At 43.8% G+C, this 18858-nt stretch overlaps 1 protein-coding gene across 6 annotated transcripts in view; it reads left to right on the forward strand.

The window, feature by feature from the left end:
- The window catches only part of LOC117346462 (cytochrome P450 4F22-like), a 177421-nt gene that overhangs the window by 40169 nt on the left and 118394 nt on the right, over positions 1-18858 (forward strand). For all 6 annotated transcript variants that reach the window (XM_033916042.1, XM_033916038.1, XM_033916044.1 and 3 more), the window contains 3 exons: positions 72-138; positions 4870-4999; positions 18209-18342. In XM_033916042.1, coding sequence (XP_033771933.1) covers positions 72-138; positions 4870-4999; positions 18209-18342 — 331 coding nt within the window. The remainder of the gene's footprint in view (positions 1-71; positions 139-4869; positions 5000-18208; positions 18343-18858) is intronic.

Consider the following 18858-nt stretch of genomic DNA (forward strand, 5'->3'; position numbering starts at 1 on the left):
TGCCGTTAGTCTTCGGAAAGTTGAGACAGCAACGGTTTTGCTCACTAATGTTTATCTACAATTTATTGCAGGATGCGGATGGGAATGGACTGTCTGATGAAGACCTGAGAGCAGAGGTTGACACCTTCATGTTCGAAGGTACAGATTGCAAAGAAATCACCAAACCACCTGAAACCTGATCGCGATGTTTTTGACAGAACGCTGGATATATGGAGTGAAGGATCTTGAAGGGTTAGGGATTGAGAGGGAGCGTAAAGGTACAAGGGGATTGTGGAAGCTGGGATGAAAACAAAGAGAGGCAAAAAGAAGCTGGATACAGATAAGAGAGGTGTTTAGATGCCAGGAGTTGTTGAATGACGGAAGGAGCTGGGAGCGATGAGGAAATGAGCAGCAGGGGAAGGTAGATGAAGGTTTGGTAGGTAGTGAGTACAGAAGATGTCGATGGAGGTTAGGGAATGAGTGATGGGGAGAATGAAAAAAATTAAGAAGAAAAGGAGACAGGATAGTTATTACAAAAACCTAATAAATCTAGACAAAAAAAAACAACTGGATTCAACAATCAACAGCAGTCCTATTTTCCTAATAATAGGTTTCTACTGCGACAGACACATTATTGCTGAACCTGTGGGTAGTCAGTCTGTTCCTGCGAGAATTCTTGTAGAGAGTTTCATTGGCATTCTTTTGCTCCACCTCCCATCTCTCTGGGCTGTCCTTCAATTCCTTGGTTGTCTCTCTTCAAGCAAGATGGTAGGAGTCGTCTATTATGTTCAAGTTTATTTCCCATTAAATCCAGGTTTTGATTTCTGTTTGCAAGGCTTTTCGGTGCTGCAGAGGGTCCCAATCTTGGGACATCTCTGGCTGCAGGAGAGCACAGACTCTAAGGTCAAAGGTCTACATCCAAGAGGGCAGACTGCCTTGCAATGCACCCACTTGGACAGCCTGCACTATCAGGAGCTCAGGGCCCAGTCCCTTGGAAGCAAGGCTCACCTCAGGGTCTGTCTGCAGTGAGCTTGAGTGCAGGCTGAGTAGCTCCGTGGTGGTTTTTCTAGGATCGTGACTGCTTTCCTCCTCCCCGACTGCACTTGTGGGGTTCTGGTAGGGGGGTTGAGGTCTCTGGCTGATCGTTGGGTCTGGGAGGCAGTCTGAAGTGATCAACAGTCCATATTACAGGCTTGTTTGAGGCAGCAGTTCTCTCTGTAAGCTGTCTGCAACTTAATCGCAAGCAGCCCTCAGCACACAGCAGGGCAGCTGACAGTCTTTGACACAAAATTGAGGGGGGGGGGAGTATCTTTAAAAGTGGATTTTTGTGGCTTTGGATTTAAAGCCAGGCTCTCCCACCTCTAAAATCCCCAAATCACTAGTTTTTGGACCCCAATGTGCTCCCACAGGCCGTCTTTGGTGCTAAAATTGCTGCCATGGTGGCCATCTTGGATTTCTCAATTTGAAAACATAAACCTCTATCTGTCTCAAAACACCTAAATTTTGATGGACTCCACTGATACCTTGGATTCATTTCAGATTTGTGCTGGATAGCTGTCTGAGGATCATCCATGTCCCGCTTGCCACCTGGCACATGATGGGGGGGGGGGGGGGGCAGGAGCCACTGGCTTAGCCTCCTCTAGTTCCTTGGGAGTGGGGAGGGTATTATTGTTTATTCAAAGTATTTGATTAAACGCTTATCCAGCAGTACAAAGTGTTGAACAAAAAATTTAAAAATTACTGGAAGACAAACATGTCTGCAATGTAAAACATATATAGATTAAATTATTGGACAAACCAGGACTAAACAGACAAACTCAAGTCTTTAAAACAATAGGAGAAAGGGGCGGAAATACAATTTTTATATTAGTGCCCAGATGGTACAAGGACCAGGCAAAAAGTCCAGGTTTGGGCTAGCAGCAGTGAAAATGCATCCACTGTGAAGCACAGCCATGTTGCTGCTGCAAAACCCCCACAAAAGAGCTTGAGAGTATTCTCAGGGGGGTGTCTGGATGTCCTGGACAGGGTTTTCCCCCTGAATTCATCAATATGATTTTTGAAGCTTACATGATTAACAAGGGCCGCATGGAACCCTTTACCCAACAGCAGATCTCAAGACAATATCGCCTGTTCTCGGGAGGCCCTTTGAGCCAGAGATCATTTTAAAGCTTAAGGCAAAAATTTGGAAGGGCCAGGTTCTCCTAATCTTCAGGATCCTGATCCACAGCAGCTTTCAAGAAGCAGTTATGACGCCAAGCTGTCTGTCGGGCCTCCACGCATGGGGGGGGAGGTTAACCTATTGGGAAGTGTGGGCGGAGATCACTACAGACTGCTGATGCTAGATATTATACTGGAGGGGTACAACCTCGAGTTCTTTTGTCCCCTTCCAGACCTCTTTCTGGATTCTCTGACTGGGAAGCCAGAAAAAGAGATAAGTCCAAGCAATGGTACAATTAGATCTGTTAGATCTGGAGGCCACAGAATCAATATTAGAAGAAGACTTGTGCTCTGGCAGATGCTCTATTTACTTCATAGTGCTGTAAAGAGACTAAGAAGAATGGAGGCCAATTCTAAACCTCAAGGCGGTCAGTGCGACCCTCAAAATATCAGGTTTCCGGATGGAGATGGTGAGGTCAGTAATTACTTTGGTGGTGCCTGGGAAATTTCTCAGTTCACTGGATTTGATGGAGGCCTATCTTGCGATTCCATGTGCTGGAGTAACACTTTCAGTTCGTGACCTTGCTCTTTGGGCTGGCCATGGCACCAAATACCTTCATCAAGGTGATGGTGGTGGTTGCAGCACACCTACGCAGAGTGGGTATACATGTACATCCGTATCTGGACGATTGGCTGATAAGAGCCCAGTCCAAATCTTAAGGTAGAACAGCTGTGCAAAGAGTGATTCAGTTACTGCAGAGACTGGGCTGGGCTTCCTCATGGGCAGCGTTTTCAGAGGAGTTTCCAGAAGAAATCTGTAGAGTGACCACAAGGTCCTCTCTCCATACGTTCATGAAGTTTTATAGGGTGGAAGTAGCAGTCATAAAGGACTCTGCATTTGGATCATTCATTCTGTCAGCAGGCTCATCTTTCCTACTCTAAACTTAGGGGACTGCTTTGACATGTCCCACAGGTTCAGGAATAATGTGTCTGTCTACTAGAAAGATTACCGAGGTAAGAACCTAATCTTTGCATACTGGCGATTGTTTCTTAATAAATAAACATTATAAGTTTTTTGTTTAGATTTGCTTTGATTTTATGCATGGTTTTGTGTAATTTTGTAAAATGGCAGCAGGAGGGAGAGTTTTACTATTCCTGAGTTGTCAACATAATTTCATTTTTATGGGCATAGTGGGAAAGATCTTAGCTCTATTGTTGAGAAATATGGAATGTGTTATAGAACTGGAGATGCAGGTTTTAAGTTGAGATTCTGTCCAATCTTTTATATAATCCATAAAAAATAAATTGGTTGAATGAAGCTATCAATTATAATGGCAATTTTACTAGACCGGAGATATTGGCCCTTACGACTTAGGATAGAAGGCCCTTAGGACTTTTCTTGTAGAGTCTTTTATAGCTACTTTAAAGGTAGGAGAAAGGGTTGTGATTATGGTGATAGGCATAATGAAGGGCAATATCACTTTAGCTTGCTCCTCTATCTTCACTCCCAATTTTATCCAAACTAGGGTTACCATATTTGTTAAGACAAAGAAGAGGACACACGACCCTGCCTAAACTCCATCCACAGCCCCACTCACACTCTACTCATAGCCCTGCCCTCATTCCACCCATTTCCTTGGTACCCCCTTCCCATCCTCTGTACCCTTTTAGTGCTACTCTCTCTCCTCCTTCCTCCAATTCTTCTCCCCCATGGGTGCTTCTCTCTCACTCTCTCTTCTTCCAACCCACCTCTTCTGTGGGTGCTTCTTTCTTTCTCTCTCCTTCCTACCTCCTCTCCTTCTGTTTGTCTTCCCTTCCCAGCACTACCCTACTCCATGCTCTTTCTCCAGCACTTTCTCCTTTCCATAATGCTTTTCTGTCCCTCCCTCCCTCCCTCCATGCTGTCTCTCCAACCTCCTCCCTCCATATTGTTTCACCAGCCCCCCTCCCCCCTCCATGTTGTTTCTCCAGCCCCCTTCCCTCCTCCAAAGCTGCTTCCCCTCACGACCTCTTTAGCTCCTGACGCCCCCATCTACCTCTTCCCCGGGTCTAGCCATTGTAACCTATCTTTGGGCAGCCGGCAGCAGCGAAGTAAGCCTGCCGCCACTGGCCTGCCCCAGAAGCTGACTCTCTGCAAGTCCTGCCAATGCTGGAATAGGAAGTTGCTGTACAGTGGCGGCTTCTAGTGAAGGCTGGTGGCAGGCTGATTTTGTTGCTGTTGCCGGCTGCCTGAAGATTCAAATGTAGTAGCCAATCTCAGGGAGGAGGTAGGTGGGGGAGTCGGGAGAGCTGGCTAAAACTGGATAGATTCCCCAATTAAAAAAACAAAACAAAAAACGTCCGGGCACTTGGACAGTTGGCGAAAGAGGACAAGTCCGGGTTTTCCCGGATGTCTGCTAACCCTAGTCCAGATACCAGTGGTCTGCTGGCCCAAAGTTAAAAAATATATATATTATTTGTGGACCAAATAATAATAATTGGTTTTCTTATGGAGGGATTATTTCCCTGCTTTAGATTACTTATTCAGTTTTGTGAATCTGTATACAAGTGTGTTGATTATGCTTGTTGGAACAATTAAAAAATGATAAATAAAAAATAAAATCCTGAGGGGAGAGAGTGTAATTCTGAATATCTGCCTTTGGCGAAGAAAAAGCTATTCCTGGCTCTGGGTGCAGAGAGAGAGAGAGCTTGATTCTGTGAAACAAATATTTTTCTTTTTTTTTATTCCTACAGGACATGACACCACAGCCAGTGGCCTTTCCTGGATTCTGTACAATTTGGCCCAACATCCGGAATACCAACAAAAATGCAGAGAGGAGATTAAAGAATTAATGACGGGAAAAGAAGTTGAAGAATTCGACTGGTTAGATCTATAATTCATCTAAAAAGTTGGCTATGTGTCAGTCACAGGTTGTAACAGGTGGTGGTTGGCACTTTGCTTTTTGTGATGAATGTTTCCTATGTATAGCTTCACATCAGTTCCTAATCTGGAACACCTCTTAGTTGCCAAGTACCTAGGTTACACCTATTATGACATAGATTAAGAACACATGGCCTATCCAATCTGGACCATCTATATCAGGAGTGTCAAATGTTGGTCCTCAAGGGCTGCAATCCAGTCAGGCTGTCAGGATTTCCCCAATGAATATGCATGAGATCTATTTGCATGCACTGCTTTCATTGTATGCTAATAGATCTCGTGCATATTCATCGGAGGAAATCTCAAAAATCCGACTGGATTGCGGCCCTTGAGGACCGACCTTTGACACCCCTGATCCATACAATCTATTATCTCTTCCTCTGACTTAGAGACCTATGTGCTTGTCCCATTTTTGCTTGAATTAAGATGCACCGTGTACTGGCCTGAGCGAAGCGCTCCTCCCCGTTGTAATATCTTGAAAACATCCACCTGCATGCCACTGAAACTGGCCCATGCTAGTCTACATTGTTAATTTAATAGATGATGACAGAAGAAGCTCAAGTGGGCCTATTATGCTGTGAGGATAAATCGGTCCTGATATTTAAAAAAGAGCTGAGCTACTTAATTTTAGGTTTCTAAATTTTGCTCTTGTTTCCAGTACAATTTAGGAGCCTAAATTGCATGACCAAGAAGAGTTTAGCTGCGGAACTCAATTTTTTTTTTTTTTTTTGCTTTTGAAACCAGAGATGGGATCACAATTCCCTCATCACACTTCCCTCATCGCTCAACCTCCAGTTCTCAGTCTCCCTCTTTTCACTCCTAACCTACCAACTTTTCATCTTCCACTTTTATCCCTTCTAAACTCTTCTGTTGTCCCCTGTTTTTTTCTATACCGTTCTCCCGGGGGAGCTCAGAATGGTTTCCATTGATTTATTCATGTATGCAAACATTTTTCTCTGTCTATCCTGGTGGACTCCATATAAACGTAAGGCAGTTCTTCTTAATCCAGAGAGTGGTGGAAAACTGGAACACTCTTCTGGAGGCTGTTATAGGGGAAAAACACCCTCCAAGGATTCAAGACAAAGCTAGATAACTTCCTGTTGAACCGGAACATACACAGGTAAGGCTAGACTCAGTTAGGGCACTGGTCTTTGATCTATGGGCCGTGGCGGGAGCGGACTGCTGGGCACGATGGACCCAGCAGCGGAATTCTTATATTTTTATGTTCTTATGCCTTTTGAAAATCCAAATACATGATATCGACTGGTTCACCTTTATCCACATGTTCATTCAGCCCTTCAAAGAAGTGCAGTAGATTGGTGAGGCAAGATTGCCCTTGACTAAAACCATGTTGGCAATCTCATACTTTACTGTGGGAGCAAGACCCTTTATTGCTCCTGTTTGGCGGTGAACAGCTTTGCTCCCGAACCTGTGGCAAACGGGCTGAATTTTTCCCTATTCCTGTGGTTTTTGGCTGCGATTTACCTCGGGAATGGGTATCTGTGTCGTTCTCTAGTCTGGGGATCTGGGAAGGGGGAGTAGGAATATGATCCTTGCCAGGAAGTGTGGAGTTCAAAATTTTGAAATGTACAATGAAGTGTGACTGATGGGCGTGTCTAGCCTGCAGGGGAGGTGCATTGACCAAGGTAGAGTGAGAGAGAACCCAAGGTGGGGAAGAAATTAGTAGGGAGCAAGTCAAGTCAGGAGGAAGTAGAGAGCAGAGTTAGCAAAGAATGGGGGGTGAAGTAAGTATATGGGTGTGTGATATTAAACATCCTACCCCAAAACAATATTCAAACTGCACTGGAAAATGAAGTGAGGGGAAAAACAGAATAAGATGAGAGGAAAGATTTTAAGGCGGGGAGGGACTGAGAAAGAAATAGAGATGTCTAAGAAAAGAAACTGTGTGGTAGGCACAGGTTTGTTAAGGAAGAGAGACTATTGAGGAGAGGCTGGGAGTGGAGACTATGGACCAGGCTGCACTAGAAGGCACAGGAGGAGTATGGTATAGATCAAGGGTGTCAAAGTCCCTCCTCAAGGGCAGCAATCCAGTCGGGTTTTCAGGATTTCCCCAATGAATATGCATGAGATCTATTGGCATACAATGAAAGCAGTGCATGCAAATAGATCTCATGCATATTCATTGGGGAAATCCTGAAAACCCGACTGAATTGCGGCCCTCGAGGAGGGACTTTGACACCCCTGGCTTAGAGGAAACAGTCCAAGTTTTACTTCAAACTAGCCCAGGGGTGTCAAAGTCCTTCCTCGAGGGCCGCAATCCAGTCGGGTTTTCAGGATTTTCCCAATGAATATGCATTGAAAGCAGTGCATGCAAATAGATCTCATGCATATTCATTGGGGAAATCCTGAAAACCCGACTGGATTGCGGCCCTTGAGGAGGGACTTTGACCCCCCCTGATGTAGATGGTCTGGGAGTAGGATGATAAACTGTGGTGATTAGTTGGGGTTGGGGAGGAAGAGAGACTGGTGGGACTTGCAGTATCACTCCTAACAAGTCCTCTCCGTGTGGCACCATCTGTTGCGCTTTTCATTTAAGGACAGCCTTGCCAGTTGTGTTCACAACTTACCATGCTGTAATTTTCCTTTTTACGGACTTGATGATCAAGTTTTATTATTATTATAAATTTGATTAATCGCCTATTCAAAATTCTAAGCAATGTACAAATCAATAAAATTACAAATTTCTGGGGGAAACAAAACAAACGAATAGAACTAACCTAACAAAACATATTAACCAAAAGGAAAAGATGGAAAAAGAAATACAAGTGGTTGATAGTAAATAAAATACGTATGGGAAAAAAACCAAAAGGAGGGGAGAGAGCAATGCGCTTCAAAAAAGTTGGGAAATGGGATTCAATTGAAGCTCCTAATCAAGCTTTCTAGCTATCAAATGCATCTTTAAAAAGAAAGCTTTTTAACTGGCTCTTGAATCTGTCTAGATTGCGTTCTTCCCTTAAATAAATAGGGAGGGGATTCCATGTTTGGGGGGCTGTGACAGAAAAGATGAATTGCCTCCGTGTGTTAATATTTTTGAGTGAGGGAACAATTAATAGATGTTGGTTGTTTGACCTCAGTAATCTTATTGAGGTATAGGGAATCAGTAATTTAGGAATGAAGGCGGGACTTTTATAAAGAAGCGATTTGAGAGTTAGCAAACTTAGGGCTATATTCATATGCAAATCGATCATGTAACAATCGGTTTGCGACCACTTAACTATCAAATTTCCATCCGGCCTGATTCACTTACCTCTCCTACAATCCGCTTGGAATCCTTGCATACAAATGAGGTGAAACGCATGCAAATTGGACAGCGACCCGATTCACTACACCAAATTTCCGATCCGACTGGGCTGGCCGATCACCTGAAGAAGCGACTGCTGGGGACCAGTCGAAAACGTCTTTCCGACTGGAAGCCCTGCTCTCTGCCCTGCAATCTCTCCTGCTTGCTCATCCCGAATTCTGCCCTGCTATCTCTGCTGCTCGCCGTCATGCCGCCCTGCTCTGCCTCAATCTTCCCCTGCCGCATTGCCGTTCTCCTGCCTTTCTCCAAAGCTCTCCTGCCTTTCCCTGCCCAGCGAGCCCGTGGTTTTAACCCGCGGTTTTAAAGCGGGTTATAACCACGGGCTCCATTTATCTTTTTGTGAGGGCAGCAGCTGGCAAAAGCGGGACCAGCTTTTAGGAGCCAAGCGGGTTGGGGGTTCAGTGGAGGTGGCGGCGTTTCCCTGAAGTCAAAAGTAAAAAAAGTTTTTAAAAAAGATCGCTGATCCTATGGCCTGCGCATGTGCGAACTGTGCAGGCAGATGAGGGCGTTCCTCCGATCGCCCTCATCTGCATGTTTAAGTTTACTGAATCAGTCGGACCTGCCGGGATCAGGACCCGATCGGGCAGGTTAGTGAATCCAGCCCTTAATTTATATGTTATGCGGTAAGCAACTGGGAGCCAATGCGCTTTCTTAAGGAGAGGTGTCACATGGTCGAATTTCTTAGCTTTCATTATAAGTTTAATTGAAGCATTTTGGATAATCTGCAAACGTCTGGTTTCATTTTGGGCTATTCCCTTAAATAGAGCATTACAATAATCGATTTTTGAAATAACCAGAGAATGAATTAACGTGTTAAGTGGCTTTGGACATAAGACTTTCAAAACTGAACGAATTTGACGTAGTCTGAAGAAAGTTGATTTAACAATACTACTAATGTGGTCGTGATAAGTTAGTTTATAATCAAAAATAATCCCTACGATCTTAATGCACCTTACATTACATTACATTACATTACATTACATTACATTACATAACTGGCTTATATTCCGCCTGTACCTTTCAGTTTTAAGCGGATTACATCCGAACGATAACTGGACATTTCAGGAAGAGAAATACAAATTACAATTAAGGCGTAAGGTCTAAAGCAATTTTGATGAGTAGATTCTAAGAGGGGTAGAGAGGGGAAAAGGAAGGGATTAGGACGTTTGGGTGAATTTCTTGAATAGTAGGGTCTTGATTTCCTCCGATCATTTTGAAAAGTTGACTCCTTTGGTTTTCAGAACAAGGCAGGGCTGTTTATACTGGATTATCAAACGCCTTTAGGTACAGATTCAGACATACTGCCTAGAATTTTGGAGTCAGGATCTGATTCTTCCATTGAAGATAAGCGTTGCTGAGTATACCCCGAGGCTTCCAGTAAACTGAATTATAGCACCGATAAGGCATTTAAAGTCAGTTGTCTTTATTATATGCAAAACTATTTCGTGCATTTTTATTGTGAGCATCCTGAAAACCTGATTGGCTGGACGTGTCCTGAGGCTGAATATAAGCATCATTCTGAATCCATCACTAAGGTAATGTATCAAAAGTATGTACCATTTATAATTTATAATAGTTATGGGATAGGGTGGGGGGAGGGATATAGATTGATTTGTTTCTTGAAAGAGTATTAAGTGAAGTCTTAAATATAAAATGTATTTAATTTGTACTGCACTTATTGAAAATATTGAAAATGAATAAAGAATTAAAAAAATAAAAAAGAGTATGTACCATTAAAATTTGTGGTTTAATGAAATATATACTAAGTCAGTAACCAAATTGAAAGATTCTGGATGATAGCTGACAGTTCATCTATGGTAGATGCAAAATTAAAGGAAAAACCAAAAAAACACTGTGGAGTGATGATGTTCCTAAAATGGACTTCATTAAAAATGTCAAAGTTCAAAAGTACAATAATATAATCCACTCAAAGATAAAATAATCCACATGAGAATAAGATAATCCACATTAAAAGATAAAGGACCTAGTCCGCTGAAGGCATGGGACACAACACAGTCCGTGTTTCAACAAAAAGTCTTCTTCAAGGGTCCCTGAGAGTCCTATGGTTGTAGATACGTGGAACAAACTGATATGCGGAGAGTCGTGAAACAGACGCTGCTTAAAACCAAAGCAAAATTAAACTATGGATATGATTTTCATCAGCATAGACATTTTAACTCCATGTCACAAAAATGTTTTAAGTAAATATTAAACAGTATTTTAGACAATATTGAGCCTTGAGGGACTTCCCTGACTCACATTAAAGGGATCGGAAAGATCCTGCCATCTGCACCACCTGGGCCTTCTCAGAAAAATATGCCTGAAACCAAGATCTGATCCTTAATCGCTATTGACTTCAGATCTTTTATAAGATGTTACAGATTAGAAGACAAATGCAGGTGATAAGTCAAGAAACTGGCCCGGTTGCCTAGTGTGGTTCTGTTGAGACCAACCAATAATTTGAATTAGAAAGTAGCCATCTAATATAATAAAAGGCTACTCGCGCATGCGCACTCCCACCTGCGTGCGTCCGTTTTCCGTGAGATGTAGGGCACTGCAGGTAGGACTGCGCATGCACCGGAATCCCCCCCCCCCCGAGGCGGATGTCAGCCCCGGCTGTGGATGTCGGCCGCGGTGGCTGTCGGCTGTCTGCGGCGGCGGCAGGCCACGGCAGCAACAGGCCTCTGCGGTGGTGGCAGGCCGCGGCCGTGACGGCAAGCCACAGCGGACAACAGCTACAGTAAATGTGAGGGTTCCGCCGAAAGAATTAAGTGCCAACTTCTAAGACCTCAAACCCGAGACTCACAGGATAAAAGTAAAAAAAAGGGAGACACAATCCCACCACCTGTTAGCTTGAATAGAAACCTCCAACACCTGCCCCCAAAATGCCAAACAACTTAGCCAGAGATTAATTCTACAAAAAGTATTATGTTTAGAAGAATGATAAGTGAAGTCCTTAAGATCTGGATGTAACACATGCTACAGAATGACCAATCCCTACTGATTCAAAAAACTATGCAACTTAACCCGATCAGCCTGTCCATTACTTACCGCCTGGGCACATGCACACACACAGGGAAATGGTGGGAGAGAAATGGTGCTGCATAGGAGGCAGGGAGAGAGACAGATAGATAGATAGAAGGAAAAAAGAAAGCCACAGGGGCAGGGAGAGACACAGAAAGACAGACAGACAAAGGGGGCCAGGGAGAGAGACAGACAGCAATAAAGACACACAGACATATATTCTAGCACTCGTTAATGTAACGGGCTAAAATACTAGTGTTTCCATATTATGATGCCTTTCTTGGGTATTAAAATGCCTAGTTACAGGTTGGTTTCCTTTCCTCACTGCTGGCAGCTTGGAGAAACGACTTTGGGAGCTGGAAGGAAGCATTTCTGAGCTAGTGTTGTGCAAGAGGCAACAAACCAGTCAGTCACAGGAGGCAGAGAAGCAGCATGGGCTAAAACACTTCCTTCTTGTTCTTGTGCCTGCAACAGAGAAATGTTGCAAGAGAAGAGGAAATTTCTCTAGATCTCTTAAACTTCTCAGTTGCACCGCAAGAAGATTTGCCGAACAAGAAATCGGATAATGGCTCTGAACACTCTTAAAGAAAAAGTGAAGACAGAAAACTAGGCGCAACACGGGAATACAGAATGTCTCTGAAAATAGGGCTTGCAGTGCTGAGCTGAAGCTGAATGCAAATTGGAACAACACAGAAGGACGGGCAGAACAGGTATAGATCCATTGCAAATGCAAACAGAGTCTCACTTCCGGTTCACCACACAATTGTTTCCCACATACTCACCTTTTATAGGACCCCCAGGGACCCCTGAAGAAGACTTTTTGTCGAAACGCGGACCGTGTTGGGTCCTGTATCCCGAGCGGACTAGGTCCTTTAAGGCTCTTATGTGTTTGATTTATTCTTATGTGGATGGAATTATTTTATGTGGATGATTTCAGTGTACCTTTGGAACTTTGACACTTTCAAATAAAGTCCATTTAGGAACATCCTAGGAATACATTTAGACAGATGCTGCACAATGCAAACACAAATCCTAAAGGTCACCCAAAAAGCATTCTTCACAATGCGAAATTTAAGAAAAATCAGGAAATTCTTTAACAAAGACCAATTCAGGATCATTGTCCAATCCCTTGTGCTAAGTATTGTCGACTATTGCAACAGCCTCTACCTACCTTGCCCGACCAACACAATAAAAAAACTACAGACCATCCAGAACACAGCCCTCAGACTCATATACTCACTCAGCAAATACGACCACATTACCAACGCATACCTAGAATCTCACTGGCTACCAATAAAAGCAAGAACACAATTCAAACTCTACAGTCTCATTTTCAAAGTAACCCATGGCACGGCACCCAGTTACCTAATTAATCGTTTCCATCACTACCACCCACCAAGAAGAAGGAGAACACAGAACCTTTTCACCTATCCACCACTCAACGGAACTTGTCGTAAGAAACTCTACGACAACCTCCTGGGGACACAGGCAGCTAAAATAGACTCTGACATCTCAAAATTACTGACCAAAACAACAGACATAAAAGAGTTCCGCAAAGAAATAAAAACACTACTGTTCAAAAAATATCTCCCATCACTCTAACCACCACCCAATGAGTTCCCAACCAACGACTTCGGAAACACCCATCTATACTATCTCTTTGTCTGTGACCTAAAATGTAATGTAACTCTTCTACTTTACACCTGATTTAAACGATCGAGTTGCCATGTATTACCTCTGCAAAATGCACTATCTTCTGTCATATGTAATAACTTCGGTGACAAGTATTATCTTCTGTGAACTTGAAGTATCATAACTCTTTACTGTTACTGTAATATACTCCTATCCTGAAATGTAATTCAACTGGAACTGTCCAGATATCTTCTATAATGTAATCCGCCTAGAACCGCAAGGCACAGGCGGAATAGAAATCCCTAATGTAATGTAATGTAATGTAACATCGTCACTCCACAGAGTTTTGTTTAGTTTTTTTTGGTTTTCTATAGATCACAAAATAACACTTTCTCACCTTTAACAGTGCGGTGAATGGAAAACTCACGTAGGTCAAAGTCCACTCAGAACCCAATCAAACTTAGCATGCGCGAGTTGATTTAAATAGGAAAAGGAGAAAAGAAAAGCCTCAGAAAATGCGGCACAAGCCAGCCATCGCAGCGGCTTAAGGCCTGGGCATCCAAAAAACCCTTCTCTTTACAAAATTCAAAATAGCTCTGCGCCATGCAATAGAAGAATAAACAAGATCACAGCACAAGACTACGTATCTTATATCGAGGATCGTCACAACGACGATGGCCAGCGTTTCACAATTTTGTGCTGCCTCGGGGCGTATTCACTAAGTAGATCCTCTCTCCGGGAAACACATACAAACGTCTCTCCCTGCAGATGCCATGTATTTAAGTGGTTTGAGGCTAGAAGCTGAACTGTCATTGTATAGACTTGGGAGTCTTTTGACTAAGGAGCGCTAGTGCATCTTAGCGTACGCTACATGCTAACACGTAAAACGACCCCTTAGTGAAAAAAAAAAAAAAATCCCTGGAGCAAGCAGTTGAATTCCTAGCAAAGTTCCAAGCTGGATCTATTTGAGTAACAGAATTAACAAGCGTACAGCTTCTTCTTCAATGGAAGAATACAGTTTTCAGTTTCTGACATTCAAAGGAGCAGGAAAGGGTTCAGTAAATCTAATAAATCCAGTTATTCAGATGGCTAGTTCACCAATTAATTGGGTACCTTCTACAAAATTCCTGAGTTTGTTTCTAAAAAAATATTTTTAGAAACTTCACATGATATGCGCAGTAAAATCCTTATTTACTAAAGATGCTTTGAAAATGATAATTCTGTCTGCAGTCACAAGCAGAATTAAGAACATAAGAATTGTCGCTGCTGGATCAGACCAGTGGTCCATCGTGCCCAGCAGTCCACTCACGTGGCGGCCCTCTGGTCAAAGCCAGCGCCCTAACTGAGACTAGCCCTACCTGCGTACGTTCTGGTTCAGCAGGAACTTGTCTAACTTTGTCTTGAATCCCTGGAGGGTGTTTTTCCCTATGACAGACTCCGGAAGAGCGTTCCAGATTTCTACCACTCTCTGGGTGAAGAAGAACTTCCTTATATTCGTACAGAATCAATCCCCTTCTAACTTTAGAGAGAGGCCTCTCATTCTCTCTACCTTGGAGAGGGTGAACAACCTGTCTTTATCTACTAAGTCTATTCCCTTCAGTACCTTGACTATTTCTATCATGTCCCCTCTCAATCTCCTCTGAAACTCCTTGTTGAAAAGAACCGCTTCATCTTCATGTACAGTAGTAGGAAAAACAGCCACCATCAGACTTATCAAGAGAGTTCAGAACATAAGAACAGTCCTACTGGGTGAGACCAATGGTCCATCAAGCCCAGTAGCCCGTTCTCACGGTGAACAATCCAAGTCACTAGTACCTGGCTAAAACCCAAGGAGTAGCAACATTCCATGCTACCAATACAGGGCAAACAGTGGCTTCCCCCATGTCTTTCTCAATAACAGACTATGGACTTTTCCTCCAGGAACTTGTCCAAACCTTTCTTAAAACCAGCTACACTAACCGTTCTAACCACATCCTCTGGCAACGCGTTCCAGAGCTTAACTATTCTCTGAGTGAAAATTTTTTTCCCCTCCTATTGGTTTTAAAAGTATTTTCCTGTAACTTCATCGAGTGTCCCCCTAGTCTTTGTAATTTTTGACGGAGTGAAAAATCGATCCACTTGTACCTGTTCTACTCCACTCAGGACGTCGTAAACTTCGATCATCTCTCTCCTCAGCCGTCTCTTTTCCAAGCTGAAGAGCCCTAACCGTTTTAGTCTTTCCTCATAGGAGAGGAGTTCCATCCCCTTTACCATCTCGGTCGCTCTTCATTGAACCTTTTTAGCGCCACTATATCTTTCTTGAGATAAGGAGACCAGAATTGAACGCAATACTCCAAATGAGGTCGCACCATGGAGCGATACAGGGGCATTATGACATTCTTAGTCTTGTTAACCATCCCTTTTTTTAATAATTCCCAGCATCCTGTTTGCTTTTTTGGCCGCCGCCGCACATTTGGCAGAAGGTTTCAATGACACCCAGAAATGAGATCGCATCACACCATTACTGAAAGAAGAACACTGATTTCAAATTTCATGCAGAACAACGTTTAAGATTCTAACATTAGTCTACAAAATGATCATTCAGGAATACCAACAAAGTTATCTGGCTTTTGACACCTTATTCCATCACTTCAGTCTCAGCAATTGCCACAACTGAATTTGTTAATGGTATTTTCTTGTTGAATTGTTCACCATTTACCTAATTCGCTGCCTCTTGGGTCCTCATATTTACAGTTCAGGGAACAGTTAAAGGCATTCTTGTTTACGGATGCATTTAGGATTGAATTCTATATATTGTACCTAAAAAAAATTGGCTCTGAAAACAAAGGACTAGATTCACTACGGAAACCGACTGTGTACCGATCCTGATTTCCCTCTGACCCGATTCACTAACCTGTGGACCGATCCAATTCCGATCCGTGCATGCAAATGAGGGGAAACAGCATGCAAAGTAGGCAGGGACGAGATTCACTAAAAAAAAAAAGGACACCGACTGGGCTGACCGATCCAAAATAAGCGACTGCTGAAAACCAGTTTTTCAGGTCCTTACCGACTGCCCTGCCTTCAGCCCTGATCTCCTGCCTTCACCCCCGATCTGCTGCCTGCCATAATCTCCTGCTCTCATTCCCAATCTCCTGCTTTCAGCCCCGATCTGATGCTCTCAGCCCCGATCTCCTGCTCTCAACCCAAATCTGCTGCTCTCAGCCCTGATCTGCTGCTCTCAGCTCTGATCTGCTGCTCTCAACCCCGATCTGATGCTCTCAACCCCGATCTGATGCTCTCAAACCAATCTGCTGCTCTCAGCCCTAATCTGCTGCTCTAAGCCCTGATCTGCTGCTCTCAGCCCTGATCTGCTGCTCTCAGCCCCGATCTGCTGCTCTTAGCCCCGATCTGCTGTTCTCAGCCCCGATCTGCTGCTCTCACCCATGATCTCCTGCTCTCACCCATGATCTCCTGCTCTCAGCCCCGATCTCCTGCTCTCAACTCCGATCTGCTGCCTGCCTGATCTCCTGCTCTCACTCCAATCTCCTGCTTTCAGCCCCGATCTGCTGCTCTCACTCCCGATCTGCTGCCTGCCCTAATCTCCTGCTCTCACCCACGATTTCCTGCTCTCATCCCCATTCTCCTGCTTTCAGCCCCGATCTGATGCTCTCAACTCTGATCTGATGCTCTCAGCCCTGATCTCCTGCTCTCACCCACGATCTCCTGCTCTCAGCCCCGATCTCCTGCTCTCAACCCCGATCTGATGCTCTCAACCCCGATCTGATGCTCTCAGCCCTAATCTGCTGCTCTCAGCCCCGATCTGATGCTCTCAACTCTGATCTGATGCTCTCAGCCCTGATCTCCTGCTCTCACCCACGATCTCCTGCTCTCAGCCCCGATCTCCTGCTCTCAGCCCCGATCTGCTGCTCTCAACCCTGATCTGATGCTCTCAACCCCGATCTGATGCTCTCAGCCCCGATCTGATGCTCTCAGCCCTAATCTGCTGCTCTCAGCCCCGATCTGCTGCTCTTAGCCCCGATCTGCTGTTCTCAGCCCCGATCTGCTGCTCTCACCCATGATCTCCTGCTCTCAGCCCCGATCTCCTGCTCTCAGCCCCGATCTCCTGCTCTCAACTCCGATCTGCTGCCTGCCTGATCTCCTGCTCTCACTCCAATCTCCTGCTTTCAGCCCCGATCTGCTGCTCTCAACCCCGATCTGATGCTCTCAGCCCCGATCTGCTGGCTGCCCTGATCTCAACCCCGATCTGTTGTTCTCAACCCCGATCTGCTGCTCTCAGCCCTAATCTGCTGCTCTAAGCCCTGATCTGCTGCTCTCAGCCCCGATCTGCTGCTCTCACCCATGATCTCCTGCTCTCAACGATCTGCTGCCTGCCCGATCTCCTGTTCTCACTCCCAATCTCCTGCTTTCAGCCCCGATCTGCTGCTCTCACTCCCGATCTGCTGCCTGCCCCAATCTCCTGCTCTCAGCCCCAATCTGCTGTTCTCACTCCTGATCTCCTGCCCTTCCCTGCAGTGCAAGCCACTTAATCCTCCATAAGTTAGAAAGATTGTGAGCCCACTGAGACAGATAGGGAAAATGCTTGAGTACCTGATTGTAAAACCGCTTAGATAACCTTGATAGGCGGTATATAAAATCCTAATAAACTTGAAACTTGAGAGAATTTTGGGAATAGCAAAAAGAAACTGAGAATATGTACCCTTAGCCGTGTTTATAAAGATGAGTATTTATTAAAACTTTAAATGCACTATTAAGCACTTTAAAAGAAGAATTAAATAGTTTCAAATATTTTAAAAAAGAATATTAGACCGATGAAGAGGTTGGTGTTGTTGACCTGTGTGTGGAGATTTCTATACACACGGTAGCACCGCTGAGGTCTATGACTACATTATTTAAGGTATCTATTCAACTGATTACTTATAGAGATTGACCTTAAATTAATTATTTTCTGAGTGTTGAAGCCTTTTGAGGTTTTTTTTTTTTATCTAGAAAAAGGAAGACAGCTTGAGACATCTGGGTTTTACTGCCCTTGAAAGCAATGGAAGTCAAACCCGGACCATATGGTAACCCTACTTGTAATGCTAGCCACATACATCTATCTTGGAATATCTTATGATACCCATAATGCACGTCTATAATTCAGCACCTCACAGTAACTTTTCTTGTTCCCACAGGGATGATCTTTCCCAGTTGCCCTTCACTACCATGTGCATTAAGGAAAGCCTACGGCTACACCCTCCAGTTACTACTATAACTCGCTGCTGCACTGAGGACCTCAAACTGCCTGATGGAAAGGTCATCCCTAAAGGTAACAGGCTTCTTCTATAGGTGACAATTACACCTACAACAAAAGCACAAATTCCTTACCTGCAATATACGTGATTCAAGCTACAGGATACTAGTTCTCAGAGTGAGAGCTATACTGTACTTTAAACCTCCTAATGGTTTTATAAATATTTTATCATTTCTTATAATTCTATATTGCACCATGAAAACCTTAAAACATTTTTTTCAATGCCATCATTTCATATAATGAATTTCTAAATTGACTTGAATCGTTATAATAGAAGGATTGGCTAGAACCACAAAGAAGGGGTCGGTGCACTAAACCTCCCTTAAATACCTTCTATTTCTTTTCCTTACTGCCCTCAGAGATGCCACCAAGTGTTCAATACACTTTCATGACACTTGGCTTTATGCACCCAATCGTCACCGGGTCGCTTAGAATATATAATCTTAGAATATGGTAAGTTAGAATCTGCAACTTGATTAGGTTTAATAAATAAATAGTACTTAGCTTAGGTGGTGAGTAACGAGGGATGAG

The sequence above is a fragment of the Geotrypetes seraphini genome, chromosome 12, assembly GCF_902459505.1.
Source record: "Geotrypetes seraphini chromosome 12, aGeoSer1.1, whole genome shotgun sequence".
Lineage (NCBI taxonomy): Eukaryota > Metazoa > Chordata > Amphibia > Gymnophiona > Dermophiidae > Geotrypetes > Geotrypetes seraphini.